The sequence below is a fragment of the Podarcis erhardii genome (assembly GCF_964252035.2).
Source record: "Podarcis erhardii genome assembly, chromosome: 11".
Lineage (NCBI taxonomy): Eukaryota > Metazoa > Chordata > Lepidosauria > Squamata > Lacertidae > Podarcis > Podarcis erhardii.
The window spans coordinates 48,436,271-48,454,708 of NC_138501.1; the positions used below are offsets into that span (position 1 = coordinate 48,436,271).

At 46.9% G+C, this 18,438-nt stretch overlaps 1 protein-coding gene across 2 annotated transcripts in view; it reads right to left on the minus strand.

The window, feature by feature from the left end:
- ARK2C (arkadia (RNF111) C-terminal like ring finger ubiquitin ligase 2C) overlaps window positions 1-11,650 on the minus strand; it is an 83,687-nt gene extending 72,037 nt beyond the window's left edge. The window contains exon 1 of one of the 2 annotated variants that reach the window (XM_081881627.1): window positions 11,111-11,650. In XM_081881627.1, coding sequence (XP_081737753.1) covers window positions 11,111-11,171 — 61 coding nt within the window. In that variant the 5' untranslated portion in view covers window positions 11,172-11,650. The remainder of the gene's footprint in view (window positions 1-11,110) is intronic. The other variant, XM_081881626.1, reaches the window with a different exon arrangement.
- Window positions 11,651-18,438: the final 6,788 nt, after the last annotated feature.

The following is an 18,438-nucleotide window of genomic DNA, read 5'->3' on the forward strand; positions in this document are numbered from 1 at the left end:
TACAGTGGTGCCTCGCAAGACGAAATTAATCCGTTCCGCGATTCTCTACGTCTAGCAGTTTTTTCGTCTTGCGAAGCAAGCCCATTGACAGCTTAGCGGATTAGCGCTATTAGCGGTCTAGCGGCTTTTAGCGATCAGCTGAGAAGCGGCTTATCAGCGGAACAGCTGATAAGCGGCTTAGCGCTTAGGGAAAGGGCGGAAAAAAGCGGGGGGGGAACATGGGAACTCGCAAGATTTTTTCCTCTTGCGAAGCAACCCCATAGAGAAATTCATTTAGCGAAGCGCCTCCAAAAACAGAAAACCCTTTCGTCTAGCGGGTTTTCCGTCTTGCGAGGCGTTCGTCTTGCGGGGCACCACTGTATCTGCTGGCTTGAGGCAGCTGCCTCATTCTGTCTTATGGAAGTGCCGGCCCTGCCTTTCTCTGATTTGTCATAGCAGGTTGCAAAGAAGGTCTGTTGGATTGACGCTGCAGAAATAGCATCCACAAAGAGCACAATGAGATCACTGACACCAGGAGTTCTCGGTTCAGGGTGCAATGGAGCTCTGATTTGGTGGTCCTGGTTCTTGTTTGCAAGGACAGAGGTGAATGCGCATTGGAGATGTGAACTTAACGCAAAGCAAGAAATAAAAACAACCGCCACCCCATACAGTGAGCAAACCTAATCTCTGCATCAAGGAAAACTCCTGGCTTATATACAACCGGGCATCATATTTGCATAATGGTTATTATTTTTCTGGTAATCATTGAGGAGGACAAAGCAGGATATGCACACTGCTGTGATGACAAAAACGACCTGTTCTGCATTTTCACCAGAGATGGCCCAGATCAGGGGTCAGCAAACTTTTTCAGCAGGGGGCCACTCCACTGTCCCTCAGACCTTGTGGGGGGCCGGACTATATTTTTTTTTTGGGGGGGGGGAAATAATGAACGAATTCCTATGCCCCACAAATAACCCAGAGATGCATTGTAAATAAAAGGACGCGTTGTACTCATGTAAAAACATGCTGATTTCCGGACTGTCTGCAGGCCGGATTTAGAAGGCGACTGGGCCGGATCCGGCCCCCCGGCCTTAGTTTGCCTACCCATGGCCCAGATGCTTGTAAAACTTCCTTGGCCCTTTCAAGGGATAGAAACATCTGCTTTTTAAAAAAGAAACAGCTGCACATTGTGGTGCTGCTTGCCGAATCCAATATAAAATGCCACATTTGTGCGATGTGCTTGTACACTAGTGGAACCCTGCACACAGCACTGAGCAGAATGAAAACCAGTGCCCTTGTTTGGGATTGAAATGCTAAGAAAAAGAAGAAGTCCCTCCAGCTACAATCCTATACACACTTACCTGGGAGTAAGCCCTGCTGAACTCAGTGGGACTTACCTCTGAGTAGACATGGATTGGATTGCACTGTGAAGTCCCATTGAGCTCAGTAGGGCTTGCTTCCAAGTAGGCGTCGCATGGGCTTGCTTCATCAAAGAGGGCTCCAGGTCTGTTCCTCGGATGACCAAGCACGGGGATTTCATCTCTGCTCAAGATCCACTTCTCAGGTCCTTGACCTGATCAAAAATATCCATTGAATAGGATGAGTCTCCCATTACAGAGAAAGCGTGTTCTCCTTCATGGAGAGCATGTGTTGCGGTGGGGGCCGCCAGGACATTCCAAAGTTGTGGGGCGGGCTAATTGACCGTTGGCCACTGATGCGATTAGGCTTCCCTTGTCGTTGGGAAGAAGTTAATGTTGCCATTTGTTGATTGACAGCCAGAAATGCTAAAACTCCTTGCACGAGGCTAGGGCTTACTCTTTTCACCCCATGCATCGGATTGCCCGTCCCCCCCTCCCTAGAATTAGGGTTGTTCGCTTTGACCTTGCAGGGGCCCGGTAGGAATTTTGTCCATCTGGCTGATTGGCTGGGGCCATTTGGTTTTTGCCTACTGCGTAGCAAATTGTCACAACTTGTAAGGTTCACGGTTAGGCATTGGTTTATGGTTTGGTTGGCTGAGGGGCATGGATTGGCTGTGCCTGCCCCTCTAATGCTGCTGCTGCAAGGGATTCCGTTAAAGGAATCGGGGGCTAACTATTGCTTGTCCACCCTGTCAAGGGGGCTCGGGCCACTGCAAGAGCTCCTGGCTGCATTTGGGGAGGGCTGAGGGCAGGTTCCCTGCTCCGTTGCTAGCCCCAAGTGTATTCCCCTTTTCTGACTTTCGCAGGCGTGCGGAATGTCAGTCTGTCCCACACGGTGGGGGCAGATAGTCGCAACCAATGCCTAAGCAACCACTCACATGTTTGTATTTTAATAAAGTTGTGGCCAAAATTATGCCAAAAACCTTAAACAAAAAATTTGGTGTGATGTGTGAGTTACTGGGGTGGCCCTGGGGACCTTGACACGCAACACTCCAGCTGCTGGCATGTGACATAAGGCACACTACAGATCTCATATATTCCTTTTTTTAAAATAAAGAAATCAGGGCACACCACTAGAGCCCCTTTTGCACAGTTGACCTACGATGGGCATTTCTTCTATTTTGCAACAGACAGTTTTTAAAGGCCTGCCCAGTCCGAGTCTGGTTTCAAGTCAAAGAACGCGGTACATGGGGCTATCAAAGACCTTGAAGTGGCCACTCAACACAGAATTGTAGAACTGGAAGGGACCATGAGGGTCATCTATTCCAACCCCCTGAAACAATGCAGGAATCTTTTGCTGGGCGTGGGGCCCAAACCCGCAACCTTGAGATTAAGAGTCTTGTGTTGTACCGACTGGATAGAAAACTGTATTTATATTTACAGTAGAACCTTGGTTGTCAAACTTAATCCATTCTGGAAGTCCATTCAACTCCCCCAAACCATTCGAAAACCAAGGTGCGGCTTCCGATTGGCTGCAGGAGCTTCCTGAACTCAGGCGGAAGCAACGTCAAATGTTCGACTTCCCCAAAACATTCGCAAGACGGAATACTTACTTCCAAGTTTTCGGCATTCGGGAGCCGATTTATTCGTCAAGTAAGCTGTTCGAGAACCAAGGTAACACTGTACTTGAATTGCAGTAACCATTCCCAAAAGTGCGCGCACACACACAAATTAGCAAATGCTAATTTTATGCAAATCTGCCCTCTCTTTTGTCCTTTTTTCCTGGCCATCCATACGTGGCCCCTGTACGTTGACCTGGATTGAAGATGCTTGAGAATTCTGTTTGCAGAGGTCTGACTCATTTCGACAGTGTTCACAAGGCTATGCTCCCTGTGCAATGTGCCCTATATCTGTCAGACTTAACCCAGCCTAGGGTAATGTGAGTGCTCAGACAACATGATTTATTTTTTTAAAAAGGAACAACAACAATCGCAGTATGTTAAAAAGGCAACACCTACAACCCATGTTCGGAAAACAACCGTGCCAGCTTGTTATTAGGTGGGCCTTGGTTTGCTAACATTGCATTATCTGTTCTAAATGGAGGTTTTGGGGAGACTTTAAAACAAGGAAGTAAAAAGCAAGGAAAGCACACAGAATTGGGCTTCAATTGCCAGTAGGGACAAGGAATAGTCAGAGATATGGATCCAGTGATCCTAGACACACTTACCTGCATGTAAAGTCCATTGTGTGCAGTGGGACCAACAGTACAATCCTATCAATGTCTTCTCAGACACATGTCCCATTCAGTTCTATGGGACTTCCTTCCAAGGAGGCAATAGGATTGCAGCCAGAGCAAACATGCATAGCACAATGTCGCTGTTAGTTTCTGAACATCTGGCAGACCCTCACACATTTCCAACCTTCAACCACAAGGACATGTCTGCTTGTTTAAAACGAAATCTCAGGGAGCCAAGTTCTTCCACATTGAACTGAACACATGGACAAAGGAATACCACCAGCTCTGCCTCCAGAATTATCCCTCATCAACCACACTTAGTACATCCTGGAGACCCTCAGGTGTGTGTTGGTGGGACCTGGCTAGGTTAAGGTACCCCAGATAGATAGATAGGTAGGTAGGTAGGTAGACTCCAGAAAACCTAATATGGTGTGAATATTCATGCCCACAGCAGGGGCAGAGGTCTGTGCTTGTCAAGACATTTCACACTGAGTGTCAACGAAACAAAAGAGGGAGGGGAAACCGGAATATCCAAGACTTGTGGGAGATCAGTTGGAGATGCATTCAATGAATGATGTGAACTATGGAGGCCTCGGGTTGTTTAATGGCGAGATGTGGCAGAGATACACCTGTGCTCTCCCAAGAATGTGCTTCTGGCGAGATAGGTCAGCCGTGGTACTCAGATGACAAATGACTTAGCATGACTTCCTATTAACCGAGCTGCTTTCCCGGCCTTATTAAGAGCACTGAAACTCTCCCCCAGCTGCAGCAAAGGAACGGTTTTGATCTGCGTGGGCATTAATCTCTAGGACCAGATCTGGTGGAGGGTTATCTGTTGATGCAGCGAAACTGCTGCTATCTGAACAAAAGCCGGAGTCGAGCGAGGAGTGGGGTGGGGTGGGGAGAAGCGTGGGGTGGGAAACAGCTGTCGTGGTCTTATATATTTCCCTCTGGCCGGAGCCAGGAACCAGATACCTCTGGCGAGGTGGGTGACTTGTGTTTATGGCTTCTCATTCCCCAAAGGAAAATCAAAATGGTTATATTGTGGGAGGGTGGGGAGAAAGGCAGAAGGGGGAGAGAAAGGGAAGGAAGGGGGAGGGATTAAAAAAAATATCACATCATTAAAGGATGGCTAGCCTCATCCACACACACACACACACACACACACACACACACGGCTTTGCAAAAGGCATGCACCTAGAGATATTTCTTTCTTCCATGCAAGCTAGCACAGCCTGGCTCTGGTTTTTTTTTTTTTATATATTAAAAAAAACATGTGTGGTAATAAGATGGATGTGTGTCACAGCAAACAGCTAAGCTGCCAGACCTGGCTTAGGACAGCATCAAGAACAAAGGCCGAAAGAGCATTCACTACGTTCGGAAGGAGGGGGGGGGAGAGAAGAGAAGCAATATGTCGGATGTGTCTTGCATATGGTCAAACAAGGAGGGAGGCAATGGCCAAACGATTGACTAAGGATATACATGGGGGAAGGCGTGTGAAGCAGGAAGGATGGAGCCAGCAGGAAAGGGGCTTGGCCCCCTGCACCCCCAAACTGGGAAGCCTCCTACAGAGACGATTATTTTCTCCACTTGGTTTTCAATCTCCTTTCTCCACCCCTCCCTCTCCAAGACCATTGGCGTGGTCTCGAACATTTTAACACAAACTGGATTTATTCTTCGCCCCACCTGAAAGAAAGACGATGGGAGAGGGGTGAACCTAACGACTTTCTCTTCCCCGCCCCCCTTCCTGGTTTTGTTTAGGGGAGACTGAGATTTGACTTTCATTTGTCTAGCCCTTCAAAAGTCTAGCCCTTCGTTCTCTCCCGGCACGTAGGCAATGGAAGACGGGACCAAGGTGTTACATAAGGGTGCCCTCTTCACCATGGCTGCTGGTTTGGGGCATAATCCCCCAGGACTGCAATCCTGCACAGACTTACCTGAGAGTAAGCCCTGCTGGAAACAGGCGGGGCTTACTTCCAAGTAGGCATGAATCAGATTGAACCGCAAATAGGTTTTTTGGGGGGGAGGAATGTTCCTTGGCCCCTGCTCTGCACATGTATGTGTTGCATGGATGTACACACGCACAGAAACACACACACAAAGACAGCTGTCTAAAGGCTGGTTCATCGATAAACAGAGGGAGAAAGAAGGTGGAATGGGTATCTAGTTTGGTTGTAGGTCGCTTTGGTTTGCCCTGGGCAAGGTAATAGTTTAAAGGTCTATCTAGTGCTTATTCTTTCAGAGTCTTGCAAGGACCTTTGGCTGTGAGTGGCGTATGGCCAGGGGGATAATTTAATGTCTTAAGGGATCCATTTGCAACCCACACCTGTCCACCACCACCCCACTTCCATTCCCACCCCTCCGTCTTCCCAAGGTCATCCTTAGCTACCAACAACTAAAGGTTTTTTACTTACAGGAATGAACATGCACCCTCAAACTCAAAAGGAAGGCTCGTGAAGAGGAGGGAGATACTTTTTTAAAAAAATCAGTGGCTATTTGTCAATATATATCTTTTTTTCTCTCTCTCTCCCCAGCCCCATCCACTTTGGTGTCATTGTTCACCCTGATTATCAACCTGGTGTGATGTTCAGTACATGTTGGGATTTCGCAGTAGCTAGCAAGCTTCTCCTGCGTTTTAACAGTTTTGGACTTTTCACCAGTATGTGAATTTACATGCATACCTCTCTACATTTTCGTCTTGGGCGCTCTGAGGACCAGCCTTTTGCCAACTTGGCACCCTCCAGATGTTCAGGACACCTGGCCGGGGGACAGGGGCAGCTTGACAAAAGGTTGGCGCACCTCAATTAGAGAGTCATCTCCACCTAGGGAGGGGAAAGATAATATAGGATGTGTATCTAGAGAGAAAGAGAGAGAAAGAGAGAGAGAGTTGGTATTCACAGGTTATAGAATGCTTGAAGGTAGATATGGGAGAAAGAACATTCACACTCTCTACTCCGCCCCGTCCAGCCCAATATTGGTGGCGCTCCCCCCTCCCAGAGAAAAAGAGATCCATTCACTCAAATGGGGGAGGAGGTGGGGGTGGAGAAGCGGGGGCGGGAGAGGGGGGAAATAATCTAAAACAGCAGGAATACAACAATAAATGGGGTGGGGGACAGCAATAGAAAAAGCACACTAGGTTAATATAGGAAAACTAGTTTCTTTATTGAGAGATTGTATATTAGTATTAGTGGAACTGTGTTGTAACAATGTTGTCATGCACACAATACAAAAGGCAACAGGGGCCCACCATGCCGTGGAAAGGCAACAGAACGGAAGCGGCATACAATGAATAAGATGTATCAGCTACTGCACATTACATTTCAGCAGGGTATGTCTCTACGGAGAGAGATTTTACATCAGAAAAAACTAGGTAATGTAAAAAAATACAGACCATGCTTCAAGTTTTAGTACAAGAAAAAAGGTGGAAGAAATACACAACCAAAGGATATCTGAATACAGAAAAAAATTTACCCACAAAATAAGAACAGGAAGTAAAAAATTCAGCACAGCAGAGAGGAATGTTATCCCTGTTGAATGGAAAACCATTTTGCTAAGCAAGCATTCCACTTTCCTCTGTTTTGTTTTTTTCTTCTCTCTTTCCTCCTTTTCGTTAAGTTTGCATGTTTTGGTCCCCCCCCCCCCCGGGCCGTTCCAAAAGAGAAGGATTGGATCCAAATTGCCACCCAATAGGGGTGTGTGTGTGTGTGTGTGTGTGTGTGTGTGTGTGTGTTTAAATGCTGCATGTATGGGGGAATGTTTTGTGTTACGTTCAAGAAAGACATGGGACACGTCGGTTTTTGTTAGGGAGTTTTGTGGGTGCTGAGTGGGGTTCAGCTTACAAAGGGAACAACAGATGGAGGTCAACTGTTGGGAAGGGAGGAATTTGGGTGAGGAGAGAGCGGTGTGCGAGTCTGTGAGAGTGTATCTATGTGTAATTTACGACGTGCTCCCAAAGTAAAGAAGGTGTTCATTCGCAGAGCCTTTTTTGCAGATGATTGGGGGGTTGTGTTTGTTTGTTTGTTTAATTTGCAAGGGTTTCTTTTTCTTTTGTAAGAAATTCAAAGCCAAAGTCAATTTACCTGGGAAACCAAGATCGAATACAAGAACAGAGGTTAGGGCGGAGATTTGGGTGGCAAGGGGAGCAAAAAACCCCAAGAAATTGTCCTCCACCCAGCTGAAGCAAAATGAATCCACTTAACAGGAATTTACAGTGCAAATGTACTTAGCTAAACAGGATGAAGATACAAAAATGGCGTTATAAAACTAGAGCTATATTGGACAATGGCCTGTCCCCCCCCCCCTAGACTACTACAATGACAGCTAAAGAGAAACAGGTTTGAGCATACAGTCTGTCTACCATATTCTTTCTTTCCTTTTTCTTTTCACAGGAAGATTGGTGGTTTAAGACTTCAGCTTTAAGCCTCAGTATCCTCTGTCAGAAAGTCTTGGGTGGTTTTTAGCAGGGGCAAATAACCACCTAACCCAGAACCTTAGTTCCTCGGTGGGTGTGTTTGGAAGCCAGTGAGACCCAAAGAGAGGTGAGATCTATTGTTCCTGGTGCTTCTCCCCAGAGGAAAAGAACACAAGCAATTCCCCCCCCCCTTTCTCCTAGAAGACACCTGAATTTGAAATTACAGCCTGTGCTGGCTTTTTATTTTTTATTTTTATTTTTTTAAAGAAACTGTAATCATTGAGGAAGAAGCTCTTGGCTACATCAGTATCATATTTTGCAGAGAAGCATAATTTTTGGGAGTGATCAAACAGTGCCTTCTCTCTCTATCTTTTTTTCTTTTGCTTTTAAAATAAATAAATAATCCTTTGCATTTTCAAGTCATGCAAGGATAACTGAGCAGGCAAGGGAGGGAGGTAGCATTCCGGCTTTAAAATATCATCAGCTCCTCCTCCCAGCAGCCGAGAACCCCCCCACCCCCCCACCCTGGTTTTGCAGCAACGCCACCAACCACCGAAAGAGGATACTTCAGCTTAAAAGGCCAGTGCAGTTCCTCAGATGGATACAGGAAATGGTTAAAGAAGGGGTGGGGGTGTCAACATTAGAGCTAAAATGCAGAGGCAGAAAACTACAAGGCAACGGAAGGGGCAGCAGGTTGACCATTCACTGATCTACACGATGAGGAAACAAAATAAATTTGGAAACAAACAAAGAAAGAAAAAGATTTGGATCAATGCAAAATAAAATGTCGTCATCCCATCATCATCATCATCATCACCACCACCAACACCACCACACCAGAAGAGGCTGCAATTAAAGGAAACAGAAATGCCACCATGTGGGGAAACTAAGCTGTTATGTACATACACATGTACAGTGGGGGGGGCGGGGAGGGAGGGGCAAAGGGGAGGAAAGGCAAAAGCAGCAGAATGAGGGATGTGCGAGGCTGGGGCGGGGGGCAGATGCTGATGCCTGTTTCGACCCCGTGTCTTGGAAGCCCACTTTTTTTACACCCTCCATCTCCTCACCTGTGTTTCGCAGAGATCAGGATTTGGCCCTAAGAATGATGCAGTCCAAAGAGGTTTGGGTGGCAGGTGGGGTCGCTACTGAAACCCACAGGTCTCAGGAGCACAATGGCAGGAGTCTCGCCTTAGGGTCTTAGACTCTTTTTCTTAGGGGGGGGTGTTTCTATTAACTGTCCACACCTCACTGATGGATCACATCTTAGCAGAGATGAGCAGAATGCCTTGGCTTACCAGGAAAACGGGCTATATTATTTAGTCCCTTTAATTAAACTGGGAGATTTTGTTGCTGTTGTTCTATCCTAGGGGTTCGATCAGCCGTGAGCCACAGAAGGGGAGGAGGCAGGCATGGTGGAAAAAGGAGATTATATAGTTAAGGCAAGAATGGCTCTTAGAGAAAGGGGGTGCGGGGAAGGAATCAGCCATGACATCTAAATGCATCCTCAGTTTGATTGAAAGAAAATACATGGAATGGAGGAGGACAAATTGTTCCAAAAAAAAAAGAAGAAGAAAAAGGAAGCAGAGGATCAAAACCATTGTCCGTGATGGGCTATATAGGAATGGGAGGGAAGAGGAGAGCTTGGAAGATATGTGCAATGGCCATATACACATCCCATATTAAATTCAAATCCAAAGATGGAAAATAATTGTCGTTAATTTGGATTTCGGTCTAGGCAACCAGCGTGCATCTCAGATAGAAAGACACACACCTCTTTGAATGGACAGGTCTGGATATTTCAGGGCTGGGTATAAGAAATTGTTTAAATGTCATAAGGGGAAAAGGGGGGTGTTGGTGTGGGGGGGTGGGAATGCACAGACACCTATGTCAAACCTCACAAAAAAAGAGGGGGGCAGGGCTGGGTTGGAGGGTTCCCGAACCCCCTCAAAAAGGATTAAAATCCATTGGATAAGTATATATGGGGGGGGGAGAGAAGACAAAAGAGGCTGAACAGAGTTCACCAGAAGGCAGAGCGAGGGATGAGACCAGCTGCCTCGCCATGAGCTCATAATTTGCTTTTCGTTTTATAGGGGCTTGGGATCACATATAAGACAATTACTTAAAAAATAATAAAATAAAAACACACACACACCAAAAAAGTCCCCAAAAATCCTGGATCCTGGATGTATATCTTATGGGCATCAAGTAAAACCCTCCAATTTCTGACCACACCAACCACCACGTAAAAGTTCCCTACAATCTGCATATATAGAAAGGGGCAGTTTAGTGCTCCTCGCAGGCATGGATCTATATTTGTCAGGTGGGAAGGGGAGGGAGAAGAAAGGGGAGGGGCTCGCCAGAATATATAAAATGGAGTTAACTGGACATTGGTGGGGGGTGGGATATACATTATTCTACATAAAAGGCGAGATCGCTCTGAAATACAACCCAATATCTCTAAAGAGTAACACAAGACTGTTTCTCAAAACAAAACGCTTCGATCCACTTAGAGATTTCCCTCCCTGCCATCTCCGATCCTGGTCCATTTTCCTTCTTACTAATGGGGTATCTCCCCACCTGCGCTCTCTCGCACACAAGCCCCTACGTCCCTTCCCAGTTCGTGCCCCCCCTCTCTCTCTCCCCCTCTCCCCCGAATTTCGCCTCTTCTTTCATTCCCTAGCCCCCTCCGGCTCCTCTTTCTTTCCATCGCTTCTCCATCTCTTTCTCTAATCTCCCCCCCGCGCGCCCCGATTCCTTACAGACTGCTCCCTTTCCTTGCGCTTCTCGGGTCCCCCGACACCACTAGGAGATGCTGCCCTCCCCCTGCCCCTCATCCATCCCCCTTTCTCAAATGCCCTACACTTGCTCTGCTCTCCACCCCCCCAGCTCCCTCCCCACTTTCACACACTCACACACACACACACCTCTTCCCCTTCGCCTCTCTGCCAATTGTATGTAGGAAGGCAACACAACCAGTGGCTTCCATTACAACCATCACCACCAAACCATCCAGGTCATTTGAGGGGGGGAGGGAAGGGGGGTTGCTCTCTCCTCATCCCTACAGCCGCCCCTCCACCTCCCCCCAAAACCCCAACCCCACCAGAAAATGCACAGATAAAGAGATACCTCTGTTTCGCACAGAGCCAAACACTGGAAGAACAAGATAGCCGACGTGTACCAAAACCATCTTGGCCAGCTGCTGTGGTCCCCTGGCGCTGCAACTATCCCTCGGTGGTGATGGTGATGGTGGCGGCGGCGGCGGCGGCGGCGGCGGTCCTCCTCCTTCTCCTCTTCGGTGGCGCTGGTGATGGTTTTGGCAGTGCTGGCGTCTGCTGTTTCTGGAGAGGTTGGTGCTGCTGCTGCTGCTGCTGCTGCGGGCTAGAGTAAGACAGATGGCCCATGGAAATGGTCCCTTCCCAGTGCCCTGTATACATTCAAATGGAGAGCTGAGGCTCGCAGCTGCCTGGCGCACAAAGGGAATCGCAGCCAATGGGAGGGAGGCCTTGCGCGGGTGCCTTTTGCGCCTCTCTCCCCTCCTCCTCCTCCCCGCGCGCGCTTTCTCCCCTCCCCTCGCCTCCCTTTATATGGTCTCCAGCCCTGGCAAGAAGGAGGACCAATCAGGAGGGGGGTGGGGGTGGGCTACAGCTTACCCTGGGGTCCCTGCCTCCCTCTCTCTCTCTCTCTCTCCTTCCCTCTCTCTCTCTTTCTCCCTCTTTCCCTCCCTCTCCCCTCCCACCAAAGAAGGAGATCGCGCAGCTATTGGAGGCAGGGCTTTTGCAGGAAGGCTGGGTTTCAAGCAGGCGCGCGCTCGCACACGCGCGCAACCGGGAGGATGGAGAAACAGGAAGCCCGAAGGAGGGAGGCGCGGCCGGGGGGGGGGGACACGCGCGCCCCCGAGCGCGCCCCGTCCAGGGCACACAAAAGGGGCGAGCGAGGGAGCGATAGCCAGAGCCCCACGTGGGAGCCGGGAGAGGCGCAACAGCGGAGGCTGGCGCTTGGAGAGAAGGCAGATGTGCAGGGCGCACGGGGAGAACATTGCGCGCACAGGTTACAGATGCGCCGGGCATTTTTATTCTTTTTTACTTTTTGGCGACGGGACAGCGGTTGTGTCTTTCGCTACGACGCAACAGGCTTTGAAATCTAGGCAGCTTTAAGAAACAAAACAAAACAAAGATCTTGGGGAATTTTCCCTCGGGGAAGATATTTTATCGAAATGTGCCAAGCGGGATCCTTTCATTTCTTTGGTAATTATTTTGCCACCTGGTGTTAGTCCTCCTCCACCTCGATTTTTCTCTCTGTCCTTCCTTTTACAGTGGTACCTCGGGTTACATACGCTTTAGGTTACATACGCTTCAGGTTACAGACTCCACTAACCCAGAAATAGTGCTTCAGGTTAAGAACTTTGCTTCAGGATAAGAACAGAAATCGTGCTCCGGCAGCAGGAGGCCCCATTAGCTAAAGTGGTGCTTCAGGTTAAGAACAGTTTCAGGTTAAGAACGGACCTCCGGAACGAATTAAGTACTTAACCCGAGGTACCAATGTATATACCACCTTTCCTCCAAAGGTACTCAAGGGGGGGTGCGTAGTTCTCTTCCTATTTTATTCTTACAGCAACCCTGTGAGGTAGATTAGGCTGAGGGGCCACCCAGTGGGCTTCATGGCTGAGGCAGGATTTGAACCCTGGTCTCCCAAGGTCCTACTCTGACAACAGGGGTGCCAACTTGAACACAACTGGAGGGGGGAGGTAAGCCCCACCCCACATAACTGATCAAAAGATGTGGTGCATGTATAACATTTGAATGGCAATGCCCATCGACTTGGGGAGGGCAGACTAAAGTTACCAGATTTCTTCAATGAATCCAGGGACACTTAAAAAAAAATTAAAAAATATATAGATTGTTGTTATTTTCTGGAAAAGAGAAAAATCACAAAAAAATAAGTAATATCTTATCTTCTGTGGCCTTCCTCTGGGTCCTGGCCTGCTCTCTTGGAGCGCTAGCCACTGTGGAGGTAGGCTCGGGTCAGGCCTGGGCTCGGCCACATGTCCTTGCCCTCCCGGTGCTCTCCTACCTCTCAGTGGTGGCAGCAACGTGGCAAGGTCAGGGTTTCCTTTTTTTTTTCTACTGCTTTCTTTCTCTTCTCTCCCTTTCCTTTTGCATTGGCTCTGGGTTTTCCTGGCCCTGGAGTGCCTCTGGGCGGTCGGCCGGATGGCCGGGCGCTTTCGTTCCCATCTCGATTTGGGTTGCGGGGGGAAGGGGTCAGCGGCTCCCCCAGTTGACGCGTCGGGCGTCCCTGATTCCCCTTCGGTAGTGGCAGCAGCAGCGGCAGTCTCAGCAGCCCGGAGCCAGCCTGGTAGCGCAGTTGGTTCTGGCTGGCTTCAGGAGCTGCTCATTGTCGTGGCGCCCACCATTTTGCCTTGTCCCCATATGATGTGTCTTGTGCCGTTGAACCAATCACACAACATTCATTCCCTATTAATAAATCTACAACACTTAAAATATAAATCCAGGGACATTAAATGAAATCCGGGGATTTTGTCAGGGGACAGATTTGTAAATCTGGGGACTGTCCCTGGGAAGCGGGGATGTCTGGTAACCATACCCCAGACCCCTCAAATATTTTAGGGGAGCCAAGGCTCTGAGAGCGGCCATCTGGAAGTTTTCTTGAAACTGTGTGTTGTTCCTTTAAAGGGCAATGGTATGGGAGTGACACAGGGAGAGGCCTAAGGGGATATCTTTTATGTAACTCCTACTGAGTGTTATGAAAAGTGAAAGGCACTGGTGTTTTGTTTTGTTTTGTTTTGTTTCACTTTGCAGTTTGTAGAAGAGGAGTTTAGTTTGTATCATCAAGGCCGCCTTCCTCTGCACACTGTTCCAGCTTCTCAATATCCTTCTCAAGACTGGTTTCTTTTACGAATTGTTTGCTATGAAACATCTCAAAGCAATTTCACAATACAATAAAAGCATATAGAAAACAATTGCACGCACGTGCACACAATTAAAACATCTGCGAATATAAAAGCAGTTTCAAGTTTAGGGCAGATACCTAGTGGGATAAAAACATGCCCTTTGCTGACGGCATTCCGCGAGAAGAGAGCATGCATTACCAAAAAGGGCACAGATATGCACAATATCTGAATATATTAATTTATATGCATTGGTGCCAATTTAGATAGATATAATAACTATAACTCGGTACATCTGCATTGCCATGCAATCCATCTCACTGCAATGGGGAAGGCAGCAAGATGTCTCGGGTGCTGCTAACTGGATGGGCAACTTTGAGGTTCCCTCCTTCCTTGGGATCCTTGCATTTCAACTGGACTTGGACAGCCCTTCAAGAGGAAGACTTCAAATAAAGGACTTCTTCATCAACAGTCCTTCAAATAGAGAAACAGAGTCAGAGCTGATGTGATGGAAGTGTTTAAAGTATCCATGGCATGAAGAAAGTGGATCTATATATCTATAGCTGGACCATAAAGAAGGCTGATCGCCGAAGAATGGATGCTTTTTTATTATGGTGCTGGAGGAGAATATTGAGAGTCCCATGGACTGCAAGAAGATCAAACCTATCCATTCTGAAGGAAATCAGCCCTGAGTGCTCACTGGAAGGACAGATTGTGAAGCTGAGGCTCCTATACTTTGGCCACCTCATGAGAAGAGAAGACTCCCTGGAAAAGACCCTGATGTTGGGAAAGATTGAGGGCACAAGGAGAAGGGGATGACAGAGGACGAGATGGTTGGACAGTGTTCTCGAAGCTACCAGAATGAGTTTGACCAAACTGCGGGAGGCAGTGGAAGACAGGAGTTCCTGGCGTGCTCTGGTCCAGGGGGTCACGATGAGTCGGACACAACTAAACAACAACAACATATCTGTATCTATATACCGTCTTTTTCGCTCTATAACACGCACCAGACCATAACACGCACGTAGTTTTTAGAGGAGGAAAACAAGAAAAAAAATATTCTAAACGAAATAGTGGATATATTATTTTTGTGGTTCATGCTGTGGCCACAGACATGTGATCTGACAGTGAGTTTGGAGTAGCCCAATGCAAAAATCCTGAGGATCCATGTGGATCCATGCTTTGTAACCACGGGGGAGGGAAGGAAGGGGAACCATGGATCCTCTGCTCACGACTGCAGCAGATCCCCCCCCCCGCCACCCGCAGGCATTCGCTCCATAGCACGCACAGACATTTCCCCTTACTTTCTAGGAGGAAAAAAGTGAGTGTTGTGGTGCAAAAAATACGGTATATTCCCTTCCTCTCTCATAGCACTAAAACTCGTGGACATGTAGTGAAGCTGAATGTTGGAAAATTCAGGGCAGACAAAAGAAAATACTTTTTCAAACAGCATAGTTAATCTACAAAACTCACTCCCACAGGAGCCAGCGATAGCCAGAGCCAAGGCTCTTTGTATCATGCAACAATGACAAATTCTGGGGCAGCATAAACCCACATCCTGAATTCTGCAACTTGCATAAATTGCACCGATTAAGCACCTCTGCGTTGTTCCTTTTCTATTGCACAATTTATTGTAGTTTCGCTAACTATAGTGAGGTTCCAGTAATTTCCCCAGTATCTCAGCCCCTTCTGGAGAAACTGGCATCTTCTGTGCTCCACCGCTAAACTAAAGGGGAGCAATCTTTCTCGTTTGTTGGCTTGCTCTATTTTAACAGGCAGCAGTCCTCTGTTCCTGTTGGGTTTTCAACAGACCAGTTCAAAACTGGCTTTAATCCATGCTTAGTTTATCTGTTGAATACATCTGGACAGACAAATCTGAAAGATTTAAACAGCATACTAGTCTCCTAAAAACACATTCAGCATGGGTGTCTTAATCTGGATTATACTCCTCTGCTCGCCACCCTCCCCGCCCTCCATGATCTTCATATTAAAAAGGAGTGGATTTGTAGAATCGTTCTGATTTTACTTTGTCGCGCAGCGCTCAACAGCAAAAATCACAAACTGCTTGAGATCTACTGGGCAAATATTGGATTTTTGATGCAGAGGCAAAGAACTGGCTCTTGTGACGCATAGCTGCGTAAGCAATCTAGCTTTTCAAAGGACCACTCATTGTGGTTTGTTGTTGTTGTTGTTTAGTCGTTTAGTCGTGTCTGACTCTTTGTGACCCCATGGACCAGAGCACGCCAGGCACTCCTGTCTTCCACTGCCTCCCGCAGTTTGGTCAAACGCATGCTGGTAGCTTCGAGAACACTGTCCAACCATCTCGTCCTCTGTCGTCCCCTTCTCCTTGTGCCCTCCATCTTTCCCAGCATCAGGGTCTTTTCCAGGGAGCTTTCTCTTCTCATGAGGTGGCCAAAGTATTGGAGTCTCAGCTTCACGATCTGTCCTTCCAGTGAGCACTCAGGGCTGATTTCCTTCAGAATGGAGAGGTTTGATCTTCTTGCAGTCCATGGGACTCTCAAGAGTCTCCTCCAGCACCATGTGGTTTGTTACCAGAAACAAAAACAAAAAATGCAGTAAGAAGTAATGGAGGTGTTCGGGATGGCTGGCTCTTTGACGAAGGGCTGCACCATATGTCTGGGGACATTTATACGAGGTTTTGTGCTCCGAACAACATTTTCTGGCTTCCCACACAACATACATTCTCAAAGCGAATTATGAGAATAAGGCTATGCATGCACCTTACATTTAAAACACTTGGCCCCTCAAAGAATCTTGTAATTTGTTATGGTTGCTGGGAAATTAGTGCTGTGAGGGTTGAACTACAGTTCCCATGATTCTTTGTGTGTTGGGGGAGCGAATATGCTTTAAATGTATGGCGTGTATGCAGCCCAAAATCCAACAATACAGTAAAAAAAAAAATACATAAATATATAAAAAAACACAATCAAAGTAAAAACATCCAGTCATTGGTGAATTTTCTGAATATTCAGAAAAGCAGTAACCTATTTGCCCGGCACTGAATTTTTGCCCAGCAGACCTCCCTGAGGAGTGCATTCCACGAAAAGGGAGCTACTACAGAAAAGGCCTAATCTGTCATTGCTACACTTTAATTTCCCATAGAGGCGATGCGAAGAAAAGGACTATAATCTGAGGCTCCTCACAACTGCTTCCACCTACACAACTGCCACCTATGGAGCTCTGAAATCCCTCCTTTAAGTCTCATGGCTGTGGGTTCGATCCCTATGTTGGGCAAAAGATTCCTGCACGGCAGTGGGTTGGACTAGATGCCCTTTGTGGCCCCTTGCAACTTTACAATTCTATGATTCTAAGATAATAATAATAATAATAATAATAATAATAATAATAATAATAATAATTTTTATTTATACCCCGCCCTCCCCAGCATAGACTGGGCTCAGGGCAGCTAACACCAAATATAAAAACAATTGATTAAATACAACTTAAAAACAAGGTTAAAATACAACATTAAGATGCAGCCTCATTTCAGTGTGGTGAGCCAGTGTGGTGTAGTGGTTAAGAGCGGTAGTCTCGTAATCTGGGGAACCGGGTTCGAGTCTCCGCTCCTCCACCTGCAGCTGCTGGGTGACCTTGGGCCAGTCACACTTCTGTGAAGTCTCTCAGCCCCACTCACCTCACAGAGTGTTTGTTGTGGGGCAGGAAGGGAAAGGAGAATGTTAGCCGCTTTGAGACTCCTGAAGGGGAGTGAAAGGCGGGATATCAAATCCAAACTCTTCTTCTTCTTCTTCTTCTTCAGTAGAAACTCAAATCAAAAACGTTTTGGGGCAGAGGACAGTCTTATTATCCCACCATCGGGCAAGCACCACCTTACTGACATTCTGGCACCAAGCTAAGACCCTGGGTATTCGGGGTTGTTGTTGTTTTTTAATAATAATAAATTTTTATTAGATTTTACAATTTAATATTCAACACAATTGTCATATTAAAAATAAAATAAAATAAAACACAACTCCCATGACTTCCCTCAACTTCCCCTTCTGCTTCTTTAACTATTTGCTACTTCTGCTTAATTTTTGTCTTATTTTCCACCTTTAAGCTAAATGCTCTTATATTCTTATCATTTTTACACCAAATTTCTTCAAATTCCACCTTACATTTAATTAATCTCCATATTGTTATTTCTTCACCTTTACTCTTGTTTCCTTAATTGTGTTTACTCAAACCCTGCTAGTGAGTCCATTTCTTTATTATATTTCTGTATACACAACATGGAATGATTCCCCTTCTTTTTAAAAGTCTCTGTTGTCTTTGTCTCTGAGTCTTCCCGTAAGTTTCGCACTTACCTGGGCATTCGAGACTGCTGGGTCTCAGTTCTTGCTTGGAATTTCTCTGTTAGCTTTATTATATGTTCATTTCTCTGGTTGTACTTGATGGTTGATGGTTTTAATATTGCTGTTACCTGCCCCTGGGATTTATATAGACGGCAGGATAGAAATTCCAGCAATGAAACAAATATATTCATTACAGGCTCTGCAGGAGCTTATGTTAGCTCATCAGAACAATTTCC